We start from the raw sequence: 24,298 nt of genomic DNA on the forward strand, positions 1-24,298 counted from the left end.
CTATGTCCCTTAGACAATAGGTATTTGCTTGTTCAATGAAAAGACAAACAACTAGCCATCACAGAAAATGAGGTTTATAAGATCATACGCTGGGAGTGTCGCTCTTGCTACATTGGACAGACTGGGAGGTCAGTCTGAACCAGGCTTAAAGAACATCACAGAAGCTGGAGACTGAAGAGATCTGATTCAAGCCTTTGTGGAACATTGCCTTAACAAAATATATAGTAGATGTAGAAGTACTACACACAGAAGAAAAGGGGGCAAAACTCAGCCAGTTAGGAATTCCAGAAATATACCACCACACCCACCATTAAATGAAAAAAAATGTAATTCAATTATTTTTAGATGATACCACAACTCCTTGATACAGGGTGACAATTACTGAACTATATGAAAAAAAAACGTAAAATAGTTACAAACTACAGTGTACACACGCTTTATTCACCATGTAAACATCGGATTTAGGCTATGACATGTTTGATATACTTGCCATGATTGGCGATGATGTGGTGCAGGCAAATGGCAAAATTCTGCATGACCCGCTGAAGTGGCAGAACATCGATGATGTCGATGACCTCCTGAATGGCTGTTTTCAGCTCAGCAATTGTCTTGAGGTTATTGCTGTACACTTTGTCTTTAATATAGCATCACAAAAAGGAATCACATGTGTTTAGATCCAGAGAATATGGTCTTTGGATACCCAGAGCGAAAATGGGGTCCCCAGAGTGCTCCTCCAGGACATCAGACACACTCCTGTTTCGATTGGGTCGAGCTCCCTCTTGCATCAACCACATCTTGTCGAAATCTGGGTCACTTTGGATAATGGGGATGAAATCATCCACCAAAACCTTCACATACCATTTGATAGCCATCGTGCCATCAAGGAACATCGCACTGATTATTCCACGACTGGGCGTTGCACACCACACACTGTCACCCAATGAGGGTGAAGAGACTTCTCGATCGCGAAATGTGGTTTCTCAGTCCTCCAAATGCGCCAATTTCGCTTATTGACGAACCCATACAAATGAAAGTGAGCTTCGCCGCTAAACCAAACCAAGCATGAGTATACTAATTCCCATTTGCCTCACGGCCAACCATGTAGTTTGAACGTCCTAATGCAAACCGTTAAGAAGTTATGACGATTTTATTTCACATACTTCAATAATTGTCACCATGTAGAAGTAAAACTTTGGGCCTCAGTCTATTAGTAGGCTGACATTCAACTTTTTTCCTAGGTCTGTTTAGTCATGTCAGTGTAATTGCTGAATTGTGTAATTCCATATGTAATTTGTCAAAAAATGGTCAGTGAAGAAAATTGCCTTAACCCAAGGATAGAGACATTAAAAAGTTGTGGTGTTTATCTTTGCTTTACCACACTTGGAATCATAACGTACTTGAAAATGGGCTTCTAATCTGAAATCTAAGGTTGTGGAGTAACCATAATAAAATTTTTGAAGCAAGGCAAAAAACACATGCTGCAATGTTGAAAGTACAAAAGACAGTATTTGTTTGGTTACTTTGCAATGTTTCACCAAGAATCCACCGTTAATTCCTTCTGTTATAATAATCTTTCTGTATTTTACCCTACAGGTACTGTACATTCCTTTTTGTTGATCATATTCTTGCTGCCAAAAATCATATTCAAAAATCATATGCAAAATTTGGCGTTGTCTCCATATAACAAACAGATTCTTACACTCTGGTTCATAGTGATGGAACTACGTCCTATTAATGGTTACGACGTGACGAAGAATGTTGTCTCCTTCCTCTTCAAGATCTCTTAAATGTAACTTCAAAAAATTTCCTGATGTTCCTGTTTATGTTTGCAACTTGGTGTGACACCAAACGAACACGAATTGTATGATAGTGTATAGTTTCATGAATGACAGCAAAAGTTAAACTGTGTCTGAGTTATCGCAGTACCATTTCTGACATGACAATCAAAACAACTCACTTGGCTGTCTCGACTTTCCTGTCGATATTCGAAGTGTATAGCCTACACGAAGACTCATCAGACAGGCTGCATCACTTCTAAAGCAATTTATTCTCTCGTAAATTTTTTGTTCATTAAGAGAACTGTCACCACTAAGTACTGCAGTTGCGTTCTGCGAATAAGCTCCGGAGTTTTAGTCCTTATACAGTACAGATAATTAATCACTCACCAATTTTTTTCATTGATGCATATGTACAACGAGGGTCACTTAATAATGCTATGAGTTCACTGCAAATAGAGCTATTGTCTGAAATGCTCAAGAACAACAACGACGTAAAAAATGTCTTTGATGCGGAAGTGCTATCGATCAGGTAAAAAGGACTGACTTGCCTTCGTAGACTGACGTTACCGGCATAATGATGCATAGATTGCTTGCCAACAATGTGTGCAGATAATATGGTAAAAGAAGGAGACCCAAGGAATTATGTGTGAGACACAGTTTCGGCAAGTTTGCATTACGCTGATCAGTGGTTTGATATGCTCGCAGCCTTTTGAACGTCAGCGCCAAGTGAGAAAGAAATACGCCCATTATACAGGATGGAGAAAAATTGTGTCTCGAGATTTTAACCCTGGATAGCTGATGTAAGTAGAAAGCAAAATTAATAATACTGTGTAGGTCAACAATGTACAATCTTTAAACTACAGAAACTTGGTGCCACACGCTCCAGTTGGTAGCTGGTTGCCAAATGCTCTGGACAACGCATGTCCGTGAATGCTTTGCCTGCCAGATATCGTGATGTATTGAAGGCGGCCTGCACGCTCGGTGGTAGCATGCCAGCCTTCCACTCTGGTGGCCTGGGGGCAAATCCACCAGGGGACCTAATCTTGACACATCCATTGGAGTTCCATGATAAGACGTACTGGGAAGAAACCTGTCAACAGTTGTTGGTTTGCATGCAGAAAGTCTTTTACAAATAGTGTCAGCCCTGGAAAGGGCCTTTTTTGTACCTAGGACATTGTTTATTTAAGGAAGGTGCTCGAACTGGCGACCCTCTGACGTGATACAAGCTTGGTAATGTCGAACAGTGTTTTACCGAACTCTGTCAAAGATTCCTGGCATTGCTCTGGGGGGTGGCGTGTTGAATGTGATCCATTAATTCCTCTTTGTTTCTAGATGGTTGACATCTGGGTGGGTGAACTAGGATCTTGAAGAATCCCCACAGGGAAAAGTCTGGTGGCATAAGGCCTCGTGATCGCGGGTGCCACGTCCTACGGGCACCTCGGCCAGTTACCTGGCTGTCGAAGACTTCATTTAAATATCTGCACACAGCACGACTGTTACGTGTGGGCACCCCATCATGCTGCATCCACAAGTGTAGCAGTACGTCTAGGGGAATATCTTCCAGCAGACCGGGTAGAGTTTCTTGCAAAAAGTGAAGGTAACTTGACCCGGCAATTAGAGGAGGTATGCGGACTGGCCCAATCAGGTGGTCAGCCACAATGCCTGCCCAAATCTTGAGCGAAAATCGTTCCTTGTGTCCTTGGACTGCGTGACGTGGGGGTTTCCCCCTGCCCAGTAATGAATGGTTCGAGTGTTGTAAAGGCCATCCTGATGGAAGGTGCACTCGTAAGCGAACAAAACAATGGCAAGGAACTCGGGATTTTGTCCAACACATCGCAGAAACCACCGGTAAAACCCTGCCTGTGTTCATAGTCCACCACAGGATTTAGGTCTTGGATAGGGTGGAAACTAAATGGATTCTTGCCGTCATCCCTCAAAACCTCCTAGACTAACAGACAAGTGGCCCCCATGTCGTGTGCAGCTGCTCCAGTACTTGTCGTAGGGTCTTCCTCGAAGCGCTAGAGAACAGTCTTTTCAAATACACCTTCCCATGGTGTTTGACGTCTTCCAGCATCACTATGACATCCCGCTAACGAGCCTGTTTCGCCAAGTCACCAGTGAATTCCTGTAAACGTTTGCGGGTGTGGGTGGTGTCTTGCTGGGTACTGTTCCTCATACAACCGTGGAGCTTCAGCGCATTACCGTCGGCTAGTCCATAAACAAAACCCATATCTCGTCGTTCTTCAAACGAATACTGTGCCACCATGCTTACTGTATGACTAAATCGCAGGCGACATGTGTGTGCTCCGAAGCGAAGCTTACATTTGAATGCCTCTGACGGAGGTGTGGACAAACAGCAAGAGCTATTCAACACGTGTGCGTATCACGTTGGGGAAGTGACGGGGCGTCCGCCCCCCGCGGCTGAGTGGTGGCGGCACGATAGCTCAGCGTGCTCGGTCAGAGAGTTTAGCTACCCTCTGTAACAAAAAAAAAAAAAAACTGAGTGAACTGATCAACGAACAACCTGAATAGGTGTCATTGGACGTCCGTCACGAATAAAATCAACGAACAATATAGAACAAGACGAGATTAAAAAACAAAAAAAAAGTGGTCAGCGCGACAGACTGTCAATCCTAAGGGCGCGGGTTCGATTCCCGGCTAGGTCGGAGATTTATTCCGCTCAGGGACAGGGTGTTGTGTTGTCCTAATCATCATCATTTCAGGGTGCTGCATTGTCCTAATCATCATCATTTCATCCCTATCGACGCGCAAGTCGCCGAAGTCGCGTCAAATCGAAAGACTAGCACCCAGCGAAAGGTCTACCCGACGAGAGATCCTAATCGTACGACATTTACATTTAAGTGACGGGGCCGAGCGACGCTTGTATGTGTGAAGCGACAACCATAGCGCTTCCCGTCAACCGACGAACGCCAACAGGGCAACCCCACGGCCAACCGGAGCGCGCGGCGCCAAGTTTCCGTAGTTTAAAAATGGTGCGTCGTCAACCCACACATTAGTAATTTTGGGTCCTACTGGCAGCAGCTACCCTGGGTTAAAATTTCATGACACAATTTTTCTCCACCCTGCATAATCGAGTCGCTGTAAGAATTTCCCTGACAGTTATCAGTGGGCTGGACGCTGCAGTGTTGTCGGAGCTCTATAGTCGGCTACTTTTTTTCGCCTGCAAGCGTTCGCCAGCTGTCCAGGATCAACTTACGCCGACTCAACTATAGCAGTATTTATGCCACTGCCCTCCCCGTTCGTCTCTTCTTACACCCTAGCCATGTTAACAGGGCCGCTTCGTTAACATTTTTCCACGAAAGCGACATATAATACGCTGCCCCTACCCCCCTCCATTTTTCTACAGAAGTGGCGGATCACATGGGGCTTCCCATACTGCTTCCCTCCATCCTTCCCATCCTCGCACACGCATTAGTTGCTATTCTTGGTAAGACCTTTAAAACCAATCTACATTTAGTGTGCTTGGAAACGAGTAGTTTCCGCTACTAATTATGATACACCCTGTCTACAGATTTTGCACTCTCAGCTTGGCACCTTCAAGCGGCCACTTCTACATCTACATCTACATTTATACTCCGCAAGCCACCCAACGGTGTGTAGCGGAGGGTACTTTACGTGTCACTGTCATTACCTCCCTTTCCTGTTCCAGTCGTGTATGGCTCGCGGGAAGAACGACTGCCGGAAAGCCTCCGTGCGCGCTCGAATCTCTCTAATTTTACATTCGTGATCTCTCCGGGAGGTATAAGTAGGGGGAAGCAATATATTCGATACCTCATCCAGAAACGCACCCTCACGAAACCTGGCGAGTAAGCTACACCGCGATGCAGAGCGCCTCTCTTGCAGAGTCTGCCACTTGAGTTTGTTAAACATCTCCGTAACACTATCACGGTTACCAAATAACCCTGTGACGAAACGCGCCGCTCTTCTTCGGATCTTCTCTATCTCCTCTGTCAACCCGACCTGGTACGGATTCCACACTGATGAGCAATACTCAAGCATAGGTCGAACAAGTGTTTTGTAAGCCACCTCCTTTGTTGATGGACTGCATTTTCTAAGGAGTCTCCCAATGAATCTCAACCTGGCACCCGCCTTACCAACAATTAATTTCATATGATCATTCCACTTCAGATCGTTCCGTACGCACAGTCCCAGATATTTTACAGAAGTAACTGCTCCTAGTGTTTTTTCTGCTATCATATAATCATAAAATAAAGGATCCTTCTTTCTATGTATTCGCAATACATTACATTTGTCTATGTTAAGGGTCAGTTGCCACTCGCTGCACCAAGTGCCTATCCGCTGCAGATCTTCCTGCATTTCGCTGCAATTTTCTAATGCTGCAACTTCTCTGTATACTACAGCATCATCCGCGAAAAGCCGCATGGAACTTCCGACACTATCTACTAGGTCATTTATATATATTGTGAAAAGTAACGGTCCGATAAAACTCCCCTGTGGCACGCCAGAGGTTTCTTTAACGTCTGTAGACGTCTCTCCATTGAGAACAACATGCTGTGTTCTGTTTGCTAAAAACTCTTCAATCCAGCCACACAGCTGGTGTGATATTCCGTAGGCTCTTACTTTGTTTATCAGGTGACAGTGCGGAACTGTATCTAACGCCTTCCGGAAGTCAAGGAAAATGGCATCTACCTGGGAGCCTGTATCTAATAGTTTCTGGGTCTCACGAACAAATAAAACGAGTTGGGTCTCACACGATCGCTGTTTCCGGAATCCATGTTGACTTGTGTCGCTTGGGCCTTAAACCGGCCCTGCGGATCAGACGGCACGATGCTCTGGGCTACTTACTTGTAGGCGTGCACCTTGTAGCCCTTCTTGCGCAGCTCCGCAGCCGTCTTCTCGTTCCATTCCTGGTTTACGTCCCAGCAGACGAGCGTGGCGCCCAGCGCACCCAGCTGGTGCGCAAGTTCGCGTCCAATTCCGTGACCCGTACCAGTTATCTGCGGACATAAAACATCAAGGTTATGTCACGTGTAAACTGTAATGCTGTCGACAACCCGAAGACTGGTTTAAACACGACAGTGCTTATCTAGGTATGGTCTTATTGTTGGCGATACACTCTAGTCTTGATATGCTCAGCCAGTTGCACTGGGTAGTTTAGCGAGGAATATGTACTTTTGGTATTTTTGCATTAACATACCGTTACAGCACAGGAGAGAGAGAGAGAGATTGAGAGACAGCAAGTGACAAAACATTCTAGACCTTTTCGATTTGTAGTTTGGCGCTTCTCGGGGAAGATCAGTTTGGATTCCGTAGAAATGTTGGAACACGCGAGGCAATACTGTCCTTACGACAATTCTTAGAAGAAAGATTAAGGAAAGGCAAACCTACGTTTCTAGCGTTTGTAGACTTAGAGAAAGCTTTTGACAATGTTGACTGGAATACTCTCTTTCAAATTCTAGAAGTGGCTGGGGTAAAACACAGGGAGCGAAAGGCTATTTAAATTTTGTACATAAACCAGATGGCAGTTATAAGATTAGAGGGGCATGAAAGGGAAGCAGCGGTTGGGAAGGGAGTGACACAGAGCTGTAGCCTACCCCCGATGTTATTCAATATGTATATTGAGCAAACAGTAAAGAAAACAAAAGAAAAATTTCGAGTAGGAATTAAAATCCATGGAGAAGAAATAAAAATTTTGAGATTTTCTGATGATATTGTAATTCTGTCAGAGACAGCAAAGGACCTGGAAGAGCAGTTGAACGGAATGGACAGTGTCTTGAAAGGAGGATATAAGACGAACACCAACAAAAGCAAAACGAGGATAATGGAATGTAGTCTAATTAAGTCGGGTGATGCTGAGGGAATTTCATTAGGAAATGAGACACTTAAAAGTAGTAAAGGAGTTTTGCTATTTGGGGAGCAAAATAACTGATGATGGTCGAAGTGGAGAGCATATAAAATGTTGACTGGCAATGGCAAGGAAAGCGTTTCTGAAGAAGAGAAATTTGTTAACATTGAGTATTGATTTAAGTGTCAGGAAGTTGTTTCTGAAAGTATTTGTACAGAGTGTAGCCATGTATGGAAGTGAAACATGGACGATAAATAGTTTGGACAAGAAGAGAATAGAAGCTTTCGAAATGTGTGCTACAGAAGAATGCTGAAGATAAGATGGGTAGATCACATCACTAATAGGAGGTATTGAATAGAATTGTGGAGAAGAGGAGTTTGTGGCACAACTTGACAAGAAGAAGGGACCGGTTGGTAGAACATGTTCTGAGGCATCAAGGGATCACAAATTTAGCATTGGAGGGCAGCGTGGAGAGTAAAAATCTTAGAGGGAGACGAAGAGATGAATACACTAAGCAGATTCAGAGGGATGTAGGTTGCAGTAGGTACTAGGATATGAAGAAGCATGCACAGGATAGAGTAGCATGGAGAGCTGCATCAAACCAGTCTCAGGACTGAAGACCACAACAACAGTTTGGTGTTTAACCATCAAGGACAGGATCCATTTTATTTGGTAGGCTCGGTGTATCTGTGCAAATGTCGGAGGAAGGCAATGAAGAAAAGATCGGCGGGGCTTAAAGAAACCTTTGAGATGTGGACAGTTTTTAGTGTTTTTATTTTTTTTTTACTTACGTTATTTGTAAAATTGAAAGGTAATAATAGGAGAATGTAAAAACTATTCTTGGCTTCCTCGGCGCATCAAGTTTAATTAAAATCGCAAGCTTGCCTTTGACGATTATTTCCATTTCTTTTTCAGGTGCAGGCAACTAACTCTCTTGAATCAGTTTTTTCTTGCATATCCAGAAAAGAACTTCAGCATGAAAAAGAAGAAAGGAAGAAAGAAAGAAAGGAAGAAACCTTTTTGTATAACTAACACATTGTCAGGAGAGTTATCCCTTATTGATGCCATGATGTACTAAATTCAGCAAAAATCTCAACGATGAAAGTAAGGCTAGTACTAAATCGTCGAAAATTGGCTGTGTTCATATTTTTAATCTATTTTACTACTGATAGGACGTACATAATTTGTTGAGGTGACGATAGTACGGATAAGCCGCATCAGGCCGTTTACTTTAATTTTACTATATTTCACTTCAGACCAGAGCATCTTTAGATATTAACTGCCTTGATGGCAAAAAGTTAAAATGTTAGATGTTTAAAGCTCCGTTCAGTAGTATCGTCAATACTGCTACGTTGCTGCTATAAAACTTTAACGTGTTGCCGCCTGGGTAATGAATATATGAAGCTGCTCTTGCCTGATGAGCGAAATAAAATAATAAGGAACTTGACTGTCGCCTGCAGCTTATTGCATCTGAGGATTGCTTTTTCTAGTTTTATGTGCCCTTGACCCTACATTAAGGCTTATCACAGTTAAAAATGAATTTCCAAAAAGCTGACTGGGAGAAGTATTCAGCGGACCTTGATAAATGCATCCGGTTTATACCGTCACTACCTAAATGCTACGGTCGTTTCAGGAAAGCTATAATTACCACAGCTAAAAAACACATCCCTAGGGGGTTTCGAAAAGAATACATCCCAGGATGGGATGCAAAATGCCATCAGCTATACGAGGATTTTACTAGTAGTGGTGACCAAGAAATAGCTGATGACCTCCTCCACAATCTAGATTCCGCAAGAAGACAACGATGGGCTGAAGCAACTGAAAGAATGAATTTCACTCAATCAAGTAGGAAGGCATGGAGTTTGTTACGTAAACTCGGAGGTACGACAAGACCAGCCCAGAAAAATCCAACCATAACACCAGAGAAAATTGCAAATAACATTGTCGAAATGTCAAGAGCTCCGAGAGACAAACCACATACCAGGATGATTAAGCGCGAACTCAGAACACTAAAAAAGAATACTCCAAATACATCAGAGCTTTCCAGACCATTCACTGAGGATGATGTCATTACTGCCCTCAAGGATATGAAACCGGGCAAAGCCCCAGGTTTTGACAACATACATCCAGAATTTCTAACCTAAGCTGGAAAGAACGTAGTCAAATGGCTGGCAAATTTCTTTTCGAACATTTTGACTACAAACCATCTCCATAGAGAATTCAAAAAGGCAAGAATACTAGCTTTGCTGAAACCAGGGAAACCAGCAGACCAACCGCTAAGCTACAGACCAATAGCACTTCTTAGCTGTACATACAAACTTCTCGAACGACTTGTCCATAATCGAATTAGCGGCATTATTACCTATAGAACAGGCAGGCTTCAGACCTGACCGTAGTTGCTGTGACCAAGTTCTGGCATTAACATCCTACATAGAGGCTGGCTTTCAACAGAAATTGAAAACAAGTGCTGTATTTCTAGACTTAACATCTGCATATGATACTGTTTGGAGAGATGGAATAATTTACAAACTCTTAAGAGTGATTCCTTGCCAGATTCTAACATCCTTAATACATAATATGCTGAGTAACAGAACCTTCCAGGTCACCCTAAACGGAAAGACAAGCAAAACAAAACTTATTAACAACGGGCTTCCGCAAGGCTCCGTATTGGCCCCTCTTCTGTTTAACCTCTATATAGCAGATCTCCCAAACACAAAGTCAAGAAAATTTTGCTATGCGGATGACATAGCACTGGCTACTAGAGACAAGTATCTCTTCAATACAGAGGAAGTCCTTAATAATGACGTTGAAATACTATACAATTATTTCAAGAAATGGAGACTCAAGCCAAACCCTAACAAAACTGAAGTATCTACATTCCATCTTAATTACAAAATGGCAAATGAAATTATTAACATAAAACTCGGAAACACCAACCTCAAACATAATAAGTTTCCAAAGTACTTAGGTATAACATTGGATTGCACTCTTTCTTACCGAAAACATCTGGAGAACACCACTGCAAAAATTGGAACGCGTAATAACATCATCCAAAAACTTAGCGGTACTATTTGGGGTGCTAACGCAAAAACATTACGCACCTCATCTATCGCCTTAATGTTCTCTGTGGCTGAGTACTGCGCTCCAGTCTGGATTAATAGCTGTCACACCAAACTTATTGACAGGCAATTAAATAACACAATGAGGTTGATTTCTGGAACTGTTAAATCAACGCCCACGTACTGGTTACCGGTGCTATGTAATATCCTGCCCCCGGACCTGCGTAGAAAAGCGGCCCTACTGCACGAATTCAGAAAGATTGAGACAAAACCAGAACTACCAATTAAAGAAGAATTCTCACAACTGCGACACACTCGATTGAAATCAAGAAAGCCACCCATACGCACAGCTGAGCAGCTTCAAAATAGTAACTATGACCACATGAAACAATGGAGACTAGATTGGAATCAAAAGACAAATGACCAACTACAGACCTGGTTTGAGAGATATAACTGCAACATCTCTGGAATGGAACTAACACGGAAAACATGGTCCGTATTAAATCGAATACGTACTGGACATGGCAGGTGTGCGGATTCACTACACAAATGGGGAAGAGCGATGTCACCAGAATGCGACTGCGGTGCCCCTAGACAGACGATCCAACACATCCATGGTGAATGCTCCTTGCGAGCATATGCAGGGAACTGGTCCGACTTCCTGGAGGCATCCCCATCGGCGCTAGAATGGATCTCAAACCTCGATATAACCTTTTAACTGACCAATATAAACATAAATTATATTTATGATTGATACAAGATTTTAATGTCTACCACTTGATGTATTAATGTTGCATGTATAGCCATACGCTAAATAAAAATAAAAACAGTTAAAAATGAAACAAATTATTTTTTTTCTTCGTCATTTGTCGCGCCTGTGATAAGGTCCCGTCCACGAAACTGTAATTAATTTTGTACCGTTGGATGCCCTTTCTTTTCGACACGAACATCAGTCATCCTGAGGGGGAAAATTAAGTGAAGCGCAAGTTTTGTTCTGTTTTGTTTTCTGAGACAGAGACGCATAACCGATCGGGAAAAAGTTCGGATAAGCTCGGAAAGCAGCCAATCACTCTCAGAGTGGCCTGGATAACAATTTAACGGTTACCAGCCCAGAGCGTTTATTCCGTACGGATCTGGATCGGAAGGGAGCGCGCTGCTTAAGTGATGCAACGTGGTCCCTAACGCGAGACTTAACGTCACACACAATCGCTCTGCACTCAATCGCAGATGCCGATTCTCTAAACTTTCTCCATAGGATTACGCGAAAAGAACCTTTCCAGGGGATTTCCATTTGACTTTACGGAGTATTTCCGTAGTACTCGCGTGTCGATCGAACCTGCGGGTAACAAATCGAGCAACACGCCTCTGAATTGCTTTGATGTCTTCCTTAAACTTGTGAGAAACACGAAGCTGAAGGTCACTTTTTTATGTTTTTCTTGTATAGCTCGAGAACGGTGGAGTCTAGCGAAAATGTTTCGCAGTACAAAATTAAACTTCATTAAATTTCCTAAAAATAAATTTCGTAGTCATTTTTCTGGTAGGACTAATAATTTCCGTGTTGCAGGGTACAGAAAATGGTAAATTATTAAAAATAGTGGTTTAATGGTATATGACTCATGTTTATCACAATTTTAAACATGGGTTACAGCAGCAACCGTAAATAAATTTGCAATAAATAAAGTATACAGCCAACAATTTGGTAAGTATATTGTAAAATAACGGTATCTTCTTCAGAAGGAAAGTCATCTATAATGTTTCAAACATAATATTAAGGCACAAAAGAATTACAGACGTTGGCTGCGACCAGGCACTGATTGAAACCAGTGGGGAAAGTTGAAAATTTGTGCCGGAACAGGATTCGAAGCCGGATTTCATGATTACTAGGCAGGTGCTCTGACCATTAAGCCATCTGGACACAGTATTCATTGCAACTGCACGGGCTACCCTAGAATACCTTCTATCAGACCCAAATTCTCATTTTATTCACAAACACACACACACACACACACACATACACACAGTACATATATATAGTCTTATAGGGGCTTTCGTTCTGAAGGAGATGTCCTTGGTGTATTGAAACCTGGTCAAGGTTTTTACAATAAACTTGCTACCTGTTGGCCGTATATTTACTGAAAACTGATGCTTATAGTTTAATGAAATAGGTTAAGAATAAACATTAATTGTGTGTAACACGTCGAAGTGCGGTAGAACCGTATTAAGGGATAAAATATGTTCTGGGGCCGTAAGAGGGCGGGAAAACTGGGCTGAGTGTAGGAAGTGTGAGTTAATGTAGGTCGCCCTCCTTCATAGGTCTGCAAAATGAAGAACTAACTGGCAGTTAACCATTGTATCCACCGCACTACGTCACAAAAAGCAACTACAGACATTTCGCCAAGTTATACCGACCCTACCACAGCTTCCATTGGCGCTGCAGCATCTCTCGGGGAGAGGGATCGTTTTCCACTTAGTGTCTTAACACTACATTAAATACTGATACGAACTGCTAATAATACGAAGGTGAGTCAAACTAAAACCTTAAATTAGTAATAACAAATCGAAATTTCGTGCCGTTATCCTGAAGTTGGTAAGCGTGCTACAAACAGCGTGCAGAATGACCAGTAGGTGGCAGCATAGTGCAGTTGCACACATACCGTCGCAGTATCAGTATAAAGATGGCCGCCCCACTTGCGACATGCACCAGGGAATAACAGCGATCTGTTATTTGGTTTTTGCGTAGTGAAGGTGTGAAACCTATTGAAATTCATCGACGAATGAAGGTCCTGTATGGTGATGCATGTTTGTCACAGCAGCAAGTCTGCGAATGGATTAGGAGGTTCACAAATGGTGTGACTCGAGTGAAAGATGCTCCTCGTCCAGGTCAGGCACAACGAGTTGTGACTCCACAGAACATTGCAGCAGTTGAAGCCATAGTGAAGGAAAACCGCCGAGTGACACTGAATGATATTGCAGCATGTTCACAGATTAGTCATGGGTCAGCACACCACATTGTGCATGATGTGCTCCAGTTCCACGAAGTGTCTGCAAGATGGGTGCCACGGCAGCTGACTCCTGAAATGAGAGAACGACGTGTTGACGCTTGTGAAGAACTCCTTGCGCGGTTTGAACGAGAAGGTGATGGCTTCCTTGCAAGAATCGTTACTGGGAACGAAACCTGGGTTCTCTTTCACCAACCGGAAACGAAGAGAGCGAGCAAGGAATGGCGCCATTCCTCATCACCAAAACCAAAGAAGTTTCGAAGAGAACCATCAGCAGGCAAGGTTATGCTGATTCTCTTTTGGAACGAAAAAGGTGTCATTTTGGAGCATTACATGCCTAGAGGGAGCACTGTCACCAGCGCATCATACACAGATCTCCTAAAAAAATCATCTGCGGCCTGCAATCAAATCAAAGCGACATGGATTGCTGTCAGCAGGTGTCCTTTTGCAACATGACAATGCCAGGCCCACACTGCCTGTACAACAGTTGCAACAATCACAGGCCTGCATTTTGAGTGCCTTCCTCATCCACCATACTCACCAGACCTTGCCCCAAGTGATTTCCATGTGTCTGGACCACTCAAAGACGCAATGGGAGGAAAGAAGTTTCGTTCTGATGAAGAGGTACGCCACGCAGTGCGTGAGTGGTTGCACGGACTACCAAAAGAATTTTTTTCTAAAGGAATTTATGCACTTTGTAAGCGCTGGAGGACTTGCATTGAGCGTGGGGGAGATTATGCTGAAAAGTGATACAGCTTTGTACCACTTCGGCACAATAAATAATATTTTAAATAATATTTAAGGTTTCATTTGACTCACTCTCGTACAAACGCAAGAAAAGCATGTGGACAGATTCTACTTTAATCTCCGCACTGTTCTACACTGCTACAGGAGAAATGGATTCTTCGTCATCTTGTACGGCAGATGTAGCGTTCATCCGGGAAAGGTGACTCCCTCCGCTAGGAGCACTGCTCGCTTTTCAGTTAACAAATAGACTACACCTCCCCAGCACTTCCTGTCCGTTAACACATACGTAGACAATAACTTCACAGAGCTGGTGTTTATACAGTGGACCTATTTTCGGTTTATTAAATGAGTATTTATTTGCCATTGTTAAGTGAGCTTTTTCGTGAAATACGAGGGCCTGCTGAAAAGTAATGTCTCCGAATTTTACGAGGGTTGGAACTTTAATAGTGGCAACTATTTATTTACAGCTCGTACAAAATAGATACGTGTTTCAAAGTTTTACTGACCTTCAGAGTAGTCACGAGCATTATGTATAACTTTTTGCCAGAGATGTGGAAGTCGTAAGATTGTCTGGTCGTCAGTCGTGTTCCAAAAATGGTTCCAAAAATGAACAGCATAGAGAAAGAAGTGATGACACTTTCTGCAGGATCTGACTATCATTTTGCGGGACAATGCTTAAGCACGTACAGTGCAAACTGTTTTTGATTTGTTTGACTGATGGGGTTGCTAAGTGCTATACCACCGACTGCACTCCCCTGATTTAAGCCCTCGTGAGTTCAACTCAATTTCCAAACTGAAGGAAAGACTTCACGGCATTCGCTTCAGAACTGCTACAAGTTCGTCGGGCAATAGACCGCGCCGCTCGAACTGTCAACACAACTGGCATTGCTAAGAGTATCTTACGACTTCCACATCGTTGGCAACGCGTTATACCCAATGCTGGTGACTACTTTGAAGATCAGTAAAACTTTGAAACACATATCTATTTTGTACAAGCTCTAAATAAATAGTTACCACTATTAAAGTTCCAACCCTCGTATATGTGAGAACTCAAAGCTTTTTAAATATAACATTCTACATCTTTGTTCTTCATATCTACATATTTGCAGCCTTCCGCTGCTAGAGGACTCAGAATTGTTGCATGTAACATGGCGTCATGTAACGCAACTACAGTATGTCGGTGTGTGAGAAACAGCGTGCTGTACTCGGGTTCCCTATTCGAAGAGTTTGTACTCTCTCCTTCGACGCCGGCCACAGTGGCCGAGCGGTTCTAGGCGTTTCAGTCCGGAACCGCGCGACTGCTACTGTCGCAGGTTCGAATCCTGCCTCGGGCATGGATATGTGTGATGTCCTTAGGTTAGTTAGGTTTAAGTAGTTCTGAGTTCTAGGAGACTGATGAACTCAGATGTTAAGTCCCATAGTGCTCAGAGCCATTTGAAGCATTCTCCTTCAGCATGGCAATGCCACACCACATACGAGCGCTGCGACACCTGCAACAGTCTTACATCAGGGTCCACCGCCATGGGTTATCCTCCATATAGTCCCTACTTTGCATCATCCGATTTTCGTCTGCTTCCAAGACGGAAAGAACACCTTCGAGGACTTCATGTTGACAGTGATGAAGCGGTGCAAGCAGATGTGAGGTGGTGGCTCTGTCAACAGTGTTAGACATTCTACGATGACGATATCAACAAACTGGTCTCTCTCTGGGAGAAGTGTGTTCGTTGCCAGGGTGACTATGTTGAGAAATAAATACGTAGACGCGAAGAATAATGGTGTAGAATGTTAAGCTTTAAGAGTTTTCACATGAAAAGCTCGGAGTCATTATTTTTCAGCACCCTTCTTCAGGAAGTCTAAACATTGACTGAGAAGCGCTTGTTTTTAAGTGTGATGTTATCACTGACCTATGTAGCGTTGGTAGCAAAGAGATTTCATTGGTAAATGTGTAACCTTCTACTGTGTCAGTGACAGCACATTGTAAACCATGTAATCATGTTGTAATCACTTGGTGATGAATTACTGAACGATCAACAAGTTAATGCATTTCTCTAGCCATTAATTATGTTACTAGGAGACTGTGTAAATCTCTTCTACTCAGGAATTATTGGCACTTTTAGAGTGGGCTGCACTGATGGAGTCACTTACCACATATCTACTGTATGTATTGCAAGATGGCTGTCAATCAGTCTGATGGAATAGGACTGATCATGTTTAAATCTAGAGCAGTAACCTGCTGTAATGCATTGCTTGACTTGTGCTGAACTATCTGAAGTTCCGGAGCACCTAGGTGATCTGTTACAGAGGCAGCCAATTTAAGCCTCTGGGCCTCTTCGGATGTTGGAAGAGATGAGGCTGTAGTGATGCATTTATAAGACCCTCATGCTGCGAAAAGTATTCCAGCCATTGATCGTGGAGACAACGGAATCGACATTGTCGAACACATATTGGCAGACTGATACACTTGGGAGCAGGCTCTTCAATTTAGTAGGCATATCATAGCTCCAGCTGCTTAACTTCTTTACACAATAGCTCATTTGAGAACTGCAAATAAAATACTCAAACTGAAAATAACTCCGCTATATAAACACGAGCTCGACGAAGTTATTTTGTCTACTCACAAGAGAGAAACTGGTTAGGAAATGCTCTGGATTATAGACTGTCTGTAAACTGAGAACGGAGCAGCAATCGTGGCGGGGGAAATTGCTTTTCCCGGAAGAACTCTACAGCTGCCGTACAGGATGTCCTGCACTGTGCAGAGATTTATGTACATATGAGTTTCTTGTGTTAGCGTTAACGCACTTTGTGGAAAATAAACAACATCGGCATGTCTTCACAGTGCACTGCCACTGATTCATAAGTCGAGCTGCAGAAAGGTCTTTATGATTTTGTGAAACAGCTTGTAGTTTGCTTTGTGACTTTGTACAGTAGAGAGGAGGCAAATGCATGAGTACAATCTGGCGACAATCATCCCCTCATGCTTCTAATCTCCAATGCTTCTAATCTCCAGCCCCTCCTTTCCACCTTGTTACACCACCAGAACGTAATTTATTCCGTAATACAGTCCTACTGCACTATGTGGTGCGCACAACATTTATTATTAACCTACTTCATTTAACAATAAATATCAATTTTAAACCATTAAAGCACTATTTTTAATAATCTACAATTTTACCATCCCCTGCAACGTGGAAGCTGTTAGTCGTAGAGCAGGGCCTCCTACTGGAAAACATTTTCGCTAGGAGCCGCGATTTTCGAAGTAGTCAAGAAAAACCTAGAAAAGTGATCTTAAAACATTCCCAACCCTCTTCCTCCTCTCCCCCGATCAGGATTTTTAGTATGCTATTCATTACACTTCTAGCCTACCACAGTACAAAAATTTTCGAGTACATAAATTTTTCCCCTAATTATCCTTCGTTGACTATTATATCCGATTGCCACCGGCGTGATTCATTACTCCAAATCACTGGTTTCCATTCATCCAACGTCCAGTTGCTTCTCTTTTCACACCATCAGAAGCGTCACGTACATGTGACTACAGAAATTTGTGACTTATAAGTAGGTGCTCGACCACTATACCCCATTCTTTTCAACTTCCTGTGCACAGTCATTGTGCTAGCTCGACTGCTGGAACTCACCAGTGATTCACCCACCCTTTGCAGTGGTCCATTGTCAGTACATGGTGTTAGTTTGGCTGTGGTGGTCCTGCCCGTCTCTACAGTCATTACACGAACAGTCGATTTGGGCAGTTGCAAAAGGGTTTAAACGTCCCTGATGAATTTATTTGGTGAAATCCAGTGGCAAGTCCACGTTCGAAGTCACTGAGCTCGCCTGACCAATCCACTCTGCTGTGACTGCTTCTCTGCTGCCAACACAGTACTCCCCCGACTCCTATACTCGCAGGTCCGCCACTCTTGACATATGGTGATCTATTCCGAGTTGCATAGATAATTTTGGTCAGATTGTTTATGTAAAATGCCTAGTTAGATGTAAGTGTGGGTCTCTTGGCCTTAACTTTCCAGGATAAATAAAATAAAAATGTAGAGGGTGATCAGAAATTTTCCATTTGAGGGCATGGGTGCAGCCTTATATGCAAAGTAGCGTGGCTTCGATGCGGATATGTAAGCACCGACATATAGCAGCAAAACAAATTAATTAATTTCTTATTGTTGGATTCCATCAGGGTAAAAGCACTATGAATGCTATAAATGAGCTTATCCATACGCTCCACGTTAGATAAGGGTAGAAAGGTCACAGCAATATTCTGTGATCTAACTAAAGCTTTCGATTCGGTGAACCATGCGTTACCCCTTCACAAATTACAGATGTATGGAATCGGGGACACTTCTTTAAAATGGTTTAGCTCTTACCTTTCAGATAGGAAACAAAGAGTAATTTTAACTTCACGTGGAACCAATTATTCCTCAGACTGGAAAACAGTTCTCCAAGGAGCCCCACAAGGTTCGATATTGGGTCCCCATCTGTTTCTTTTTTACGTAAATGACGTACCACTTCCTATTGCTGTTCATTCAATCTTATTTGCTGATGATACATCAGTTCTAATTGAAAATGAGGTATCTGAAAGCATTCCAGAAAAAGCCAAAAATACTTTAGCAAAACTCGAAACTTGGTTCCATCAAAAGGGGGTTAAAACTAAATTTAATTAAAACCAAAATGATGCAATTTGAAGCTAAATCAGTAGAAAGGTATCACAGAAGGAAACCACTTGAAGTTCTTAGGCCTAAATCTAGATAAAAATTTAAATTAGAGGGTACACATATATTACTTAGCAGAGAAACTGAACAGCTTGGCATTTGCAATGTGTATTTTGTAAGGTGCCACAAACATGGATACCAGAAAGATAGTTTATCACTGCTACTTTGAGTCAGTTATTCGTTATGGCATAATCTTCTGGGAAAACTCAGTAAATGTCACTAGGCTCCTAGTATTACAAAAGAAAATAATTAGAAACACTTGTGTTGCAAAAAAAACGAGAATCCTGTCGACTACTGTTAAAAAATGTAATAACACTATTACCTCACTTTACATATATAAGGTGGTGGTGTTCTTATATAAAAATCAACATACACTAGACACTTTCCGTTTTGACCACAACTACAGCACTCGCCACTGAGATAATTTCAAACTTCCAACACATCGTTTAAAACTTTATGCCCAAACACCGGAATATATGGGGTTAAAAATTTTCGATAACATAAAAGGCAGTAATATATTTAAGATGGAGCTTGGTTCACTGAAAAGATTGCTCTTTACTCTTCCGGTGGAAAAGTGTTATTATTCTGTCGAAGAATTCATTGAGGACAGCTTCACAGACTGAACACAGGGATTGTTACACATGTATTATTTTATGTACTTGTGTAGCTGTAACTTAGAAATGTAAAATATACTACTGGTCATTAACATTGCTACACCAAGAAGAAATGCAGATGATAAACGGGTATTCATTGGATAAATATATTATACTAGAACTGACATGTGACTACATTTTCACGCAATTTGGGTGCATAGATCCTGAGAAATCAGTACCCACAACAACCACCTCTGGCCGTAATAACGGCCTTAATACGCCTGGGCATTGAGTCAAACAGAGCTTGGATGGCGTGTACAGGTACAGCTGCCCATGCAGCTTCAATACGATAACACAGTTCATCAAGAGTAGTGACTGGCGTATTGTGACGAGCCAGTCGATCGGTCACCATTGACCAGACGTTTTCAATTGGTAAGAGATCTGGAGAATTTGCTGGCCAGGGCAGCAGTCGAACATTTTCTGTATCCAGAAAGGCCCGTAAAGGACCTGCAACATGCGGTCGTGCATTATCCTGCTGAAATGTAGGCTTTCGCAGGGATTGAATAAAGGGTAGAGCCACGGGACGCAACACATCTGAAATGTAACGTCCACTGTTCAAAGTGCCATTAATGCGAACAAGAGGTGACCGAGACGTGTAACCAATGGCACCCCATACCATCACGCCGAGTGATACGCCAGTATGGCGATGACGATTACAAGCTCCCAATGTGCGTTCACCGCGATGTCGCCAAACACGGATGCGACCATCATGATGCTGTAAACAGAACCTGGATTCATCCGAAAAAATGACGTTTTTCCATTCGTGCACCCAGGTTCCTTGTTGAGTGCACCATAGCAGGCGCTCCTGTCTGTGATGCAGCGACAAGGGCACCCGCAGCCATGGTCTCCGAGCTGGTAGTCCATGCTGCTGCAAACGTCGTCGAACTGTTCGTGCAGATGGTTGTTGTCTTGCAAACGTCCCCATCTGTTGTCTCAGGGATCGAGACGTGGCTGCACGATCCGTTACACCGTGCGGATAAGATGCCTGTCATCTCGACTGTTAGTGATACAAGGCCGTTGGGATCCAGCTCGGCGTTCCGTATTACCCTCCTGAACCCACCGATTCCATATTCTGCTAACAGTCATTGGATCTCGACCAACGCGAGCAGCAATGTTGCGATACGATAAACCTCATTCGCGATAGGCTGCAATCTGACCTTTATCAGTCAGAAACGTGATGGTACGCATTTCTCCTCCTTAAACGAGGCATCACAACAACATTTCACCAGGCAACGGCGGTCAACTGCTGTTTGTGTATGAGAAATCTGTTGGAAACTTTCCTCATGTCAGCACGTTGTAGGTGTCGCCACCGGCGCCAACCTTATGTGAATGCTCTGAAAAACTAATCATTTGCATATCACAGCATCTTTTTCCCGTCGGTTAAATTTGGCGTCTGTAGCACTTGATCTTCGTGGTGTAGCAATTTTAATGGTCAGTAATGTACAATGAAAACTTTTGTATTTCTCTTAAAAAAGAGAAAAAAATTTCTTTTTGTGAACCTTCACATGTCTCCTGTGCATCAAATCAAATGATTTGAAAATTGTACGTAGTGAGATGAATAAATCATATTTCATATATCACATAGGCAAGGGGTTAGTGTGACATTCGTGTCTTGACGACATGCGTGCAGTAAATGCGGAAACGTGAACTACGGTGACGTTATTACCAAATGCGTCCAAACAGGGCTGTCGAACGACATCCATTGGAGAATGGAGAATGTGTTTGAGGCAGCATGTCTATCGAAAACCACCGTTGTGGAATGGTGCGCGGCAAGCGGTGCTGCTGCTTCACGATAATCCACGTCCCCTGTCGCAAATGTCGTGACGCAGAAGCTACGCCAATTCAAGTGGGAGACACTCGAGCACCCGGCCTGTAGTCCTGATCTTTCCCCAGGCGATTATCAAGCCTTCGGTTCCCTAAGAAAGGCGCTGATGCGTCGACGCTTCCTGTCGCACTGGGATGTGCAGCAGGGAGTTATGGACTACGTCACGCAGGACGACACGGTTTTTTACCAAACCTGGTGCTTCGGTGGGATGATTGCCTCAATGCTCACTGCGATTTTGCCTGCATACCGATTTTTGACTGTACACACTTGGAATGGAAACTTTTTGATCGCCCTTTGTATGCAGCTGATCCAAGCAGGACGCATAAATTGTACTCTATGCGGCAGTGAATGGCAAGAAGTAAGAAATTACAGACAGTCGCAAGTCACACTGTAGACGAGAAAAAAAAAAGTCATTTTGAAGCGACTGGAGCTCATCAGAGGAACACTTTCTCCTCAGTCCCCACATTTTAATGACAGCCTCAGTGAGGAAGCTTTCTGATCTGTTGCGAGTACCACGGAGGAGAAAGTGCTGCTTGCGCGAGTTTCGCTATTATACCGGCGGAGAAATTCCCAGCGGGGTCCATCTTCCGACTCGCTGCTCGAAGACGCGGAAACCTAAGACTGGCGAGCGTCGTAGCTGTAGGTCTACCGGTAAAAAAGAAAGCAACTCACATTTTACATTCACAAGCGCTGTACAAAGCCAGGATTTGATATCACATGTCTTCTAATGGTCAGATTTATCTTATGGCCTTTGGACAATGCTCTAGAAGAGGTTTTCATAGCTTGATCGTTAGGAGCTAATTGTAAGGCTGTTTATAAAGGAAGGATGATGGAATTGTTTCCATCTGATAGACGAAGAAAACCGTTTGCTTTGATGCGATCGATAGCGTGCAGTTATTCTGGCTTTTTTGTTCCACTTTTTATCATTGTTTTCAACAGTGCAACTGTGCACAACATGTCTGTGTTAAATAGCTCCTCGCCACACGAACATAAACGGATTATGCGCCGACACCTTTGAGAACATAACTTAGCACTTTAGTCATATGTCGTACGTACGAGACTTAGTGGCTAGTTTAGCGGGGGTTGTATTGAAGATGTTGTGAAGACAAGACTGTGGGGCAGGAAGGAAAGAAAAATGAACCGTTCATTGATGGACGCAGGGCGTGATTGTCTTCGTTAGGCACGCCAGACGCGGTTTACATTGTGTTTGGTGCACGCTTCGAAACGAGCTGGCGCCATTGCAACGGAACGTGCTGCTCCTGACGATTTGCGACTGTAGCGCTTCCGAGCGGCAGTTGTCTGTTGTATCTGGCTCACAAATCACAGTGTTTACGAAAATGGACGCGTGTAAAATTCCTACGCCAGATCTGTTAAAACGCACATTTCCCCCCTTGTTCATGTGCTAGTCTTATCTGCATGTGGAAAACTTCAGTATCCATGAACATGTTATAAGGCAAAAAGGAAAGTTAGGAAGGAAAATTACGGTTTAACGTCCACAAAAGGAAAGACCCACGTCCAGTCAGTAAGGACATCAGCTTATAAACGTTTCATTATAGGTAGTGTGTTACATGTTAACAATAACCTTCCACAAAAGAAAAGTTGTTCTGTTATTCTCCCTCTTTTAGTAATACATGGAAGTCCTTCTTGCTAGATCACTGCTTCGATTCAGTAGCAGAATTCGCAGAACATGTGGGATGGAAGACTTGAAAAAACGAAGTGCAAAATATCCTGGTGCAAGTAGCGCAAGAATCTCAATTGTAGATAAATAAAAAAAACCATTTATTTACTGCAGTATGTCCGCCCCGGTAGCTGAGTGGTCAGCGTGACAGACTGTCAATCCTAAGGGCCCGGGTTCGATTCCCGGCTGGGTCGGAGATTTTCTCCGCTCAGGGACTGGGTGTTGTGTTGTCTTAATCATCATCATTTCATCCCCATCGACGCGCAGGTCGCCGAAGTGGCGTCAAATCGAAAGACCTGCACCAGGCGGACGGTCTACCCGCCGGGAGACCCTAGCCACACGACATTTCCATTTTTTTATTTACTGCAGTATTACAGTTACGTGTTCTGTATCTCATGTAAGTGTGGAAACTTTACGTTACTTCCGATAAATTTGAAGAGCTGACTGAAAACAAACAGCTGATAAATGTAAGTTACATGTGCAGAACATGCTGTGTCAGAGTTAAATATTACAAAAAGTTTTTCAGCTATGAGGAAGCGAAAAAATTTCTCCGTAGATTATAGGAGTAAGCATGGCAGCACACATACCAGCCGAAACAAGTGTGACAGCTGAGATCGTAGAAAGTTCTATTGCGCATTATCACTTTGTTCCTAAATATGATATACAGTTGTTAAAAATATTGTATCAAATGTGTCATCGCTGTTTTTATGATGCCTCTGAAATTGTTAGTAAATGTGTGACGGTTTTATCTAATTACGTTGCGTAAAGTATACTGTGTTAAAAGTAAATGTTGTGACCTGTTCTTTTCTCACATGGTCCCATTGAACAAGTGTGTAAGTAAGTCCCAAAATTTTCTTTAATTGATGATGTAGCTCCATTTTTTGTAATTATCATTTTGTTTTAATGAGGATAGGCCTATAATCATTTTAATTTTAAGAAAATTAGAAAAAAAGATCACTCAAAATTTTCAAATATTGTCACAATATTGCCGGCCGAAGTGGCCGTGCGGTTAAAGGCGCT

General features: G+C 42.9%; 1 protein-coding gene across 4 annotated transcripts in view; it reads right to left on the bottom strand.

Annotated features, from left to right (window-relative positions):
• LOC124805311 (epidermal retinol dehydrogenase 2-like) overlaps window positions 1-24,298 on the bottom strand; it is a 373,514-nt gene that overhangs the window by 18,577 nt on the left and 330,639 nt on the right. For all 4 annotated transcript variants that reach the window (XM_047265864.1, XM_047265947.1, XM_047266089.1 and 1 more), the window contains one exon: window positions 6,606-6,757. In XM_047265864.1, coding sequence (XP_047121820.1) covers window positions 6,606-6,757 — 152 coding nt within the window. The remainder of the gene's footprint in view (window positions 1-6,605; window positions 6,758-24,298) is intronic.

This window comes from Schistocerca piceifrons, chromosome 1 (assembly GCF_021461385.2).
Source record: "Schistocerca piceifrons isolate TAMUIC-IGC-003096 chromosome 1, iqSchPice1.1, whole genome shotgun sequence".
Classification (NCBI taxonomy): Eukaryota; Metazoa; Arthropoda; class Insecta; order Orthoptera; family Acrididae; genus Schistocerca; species Schistocerca piceifrons.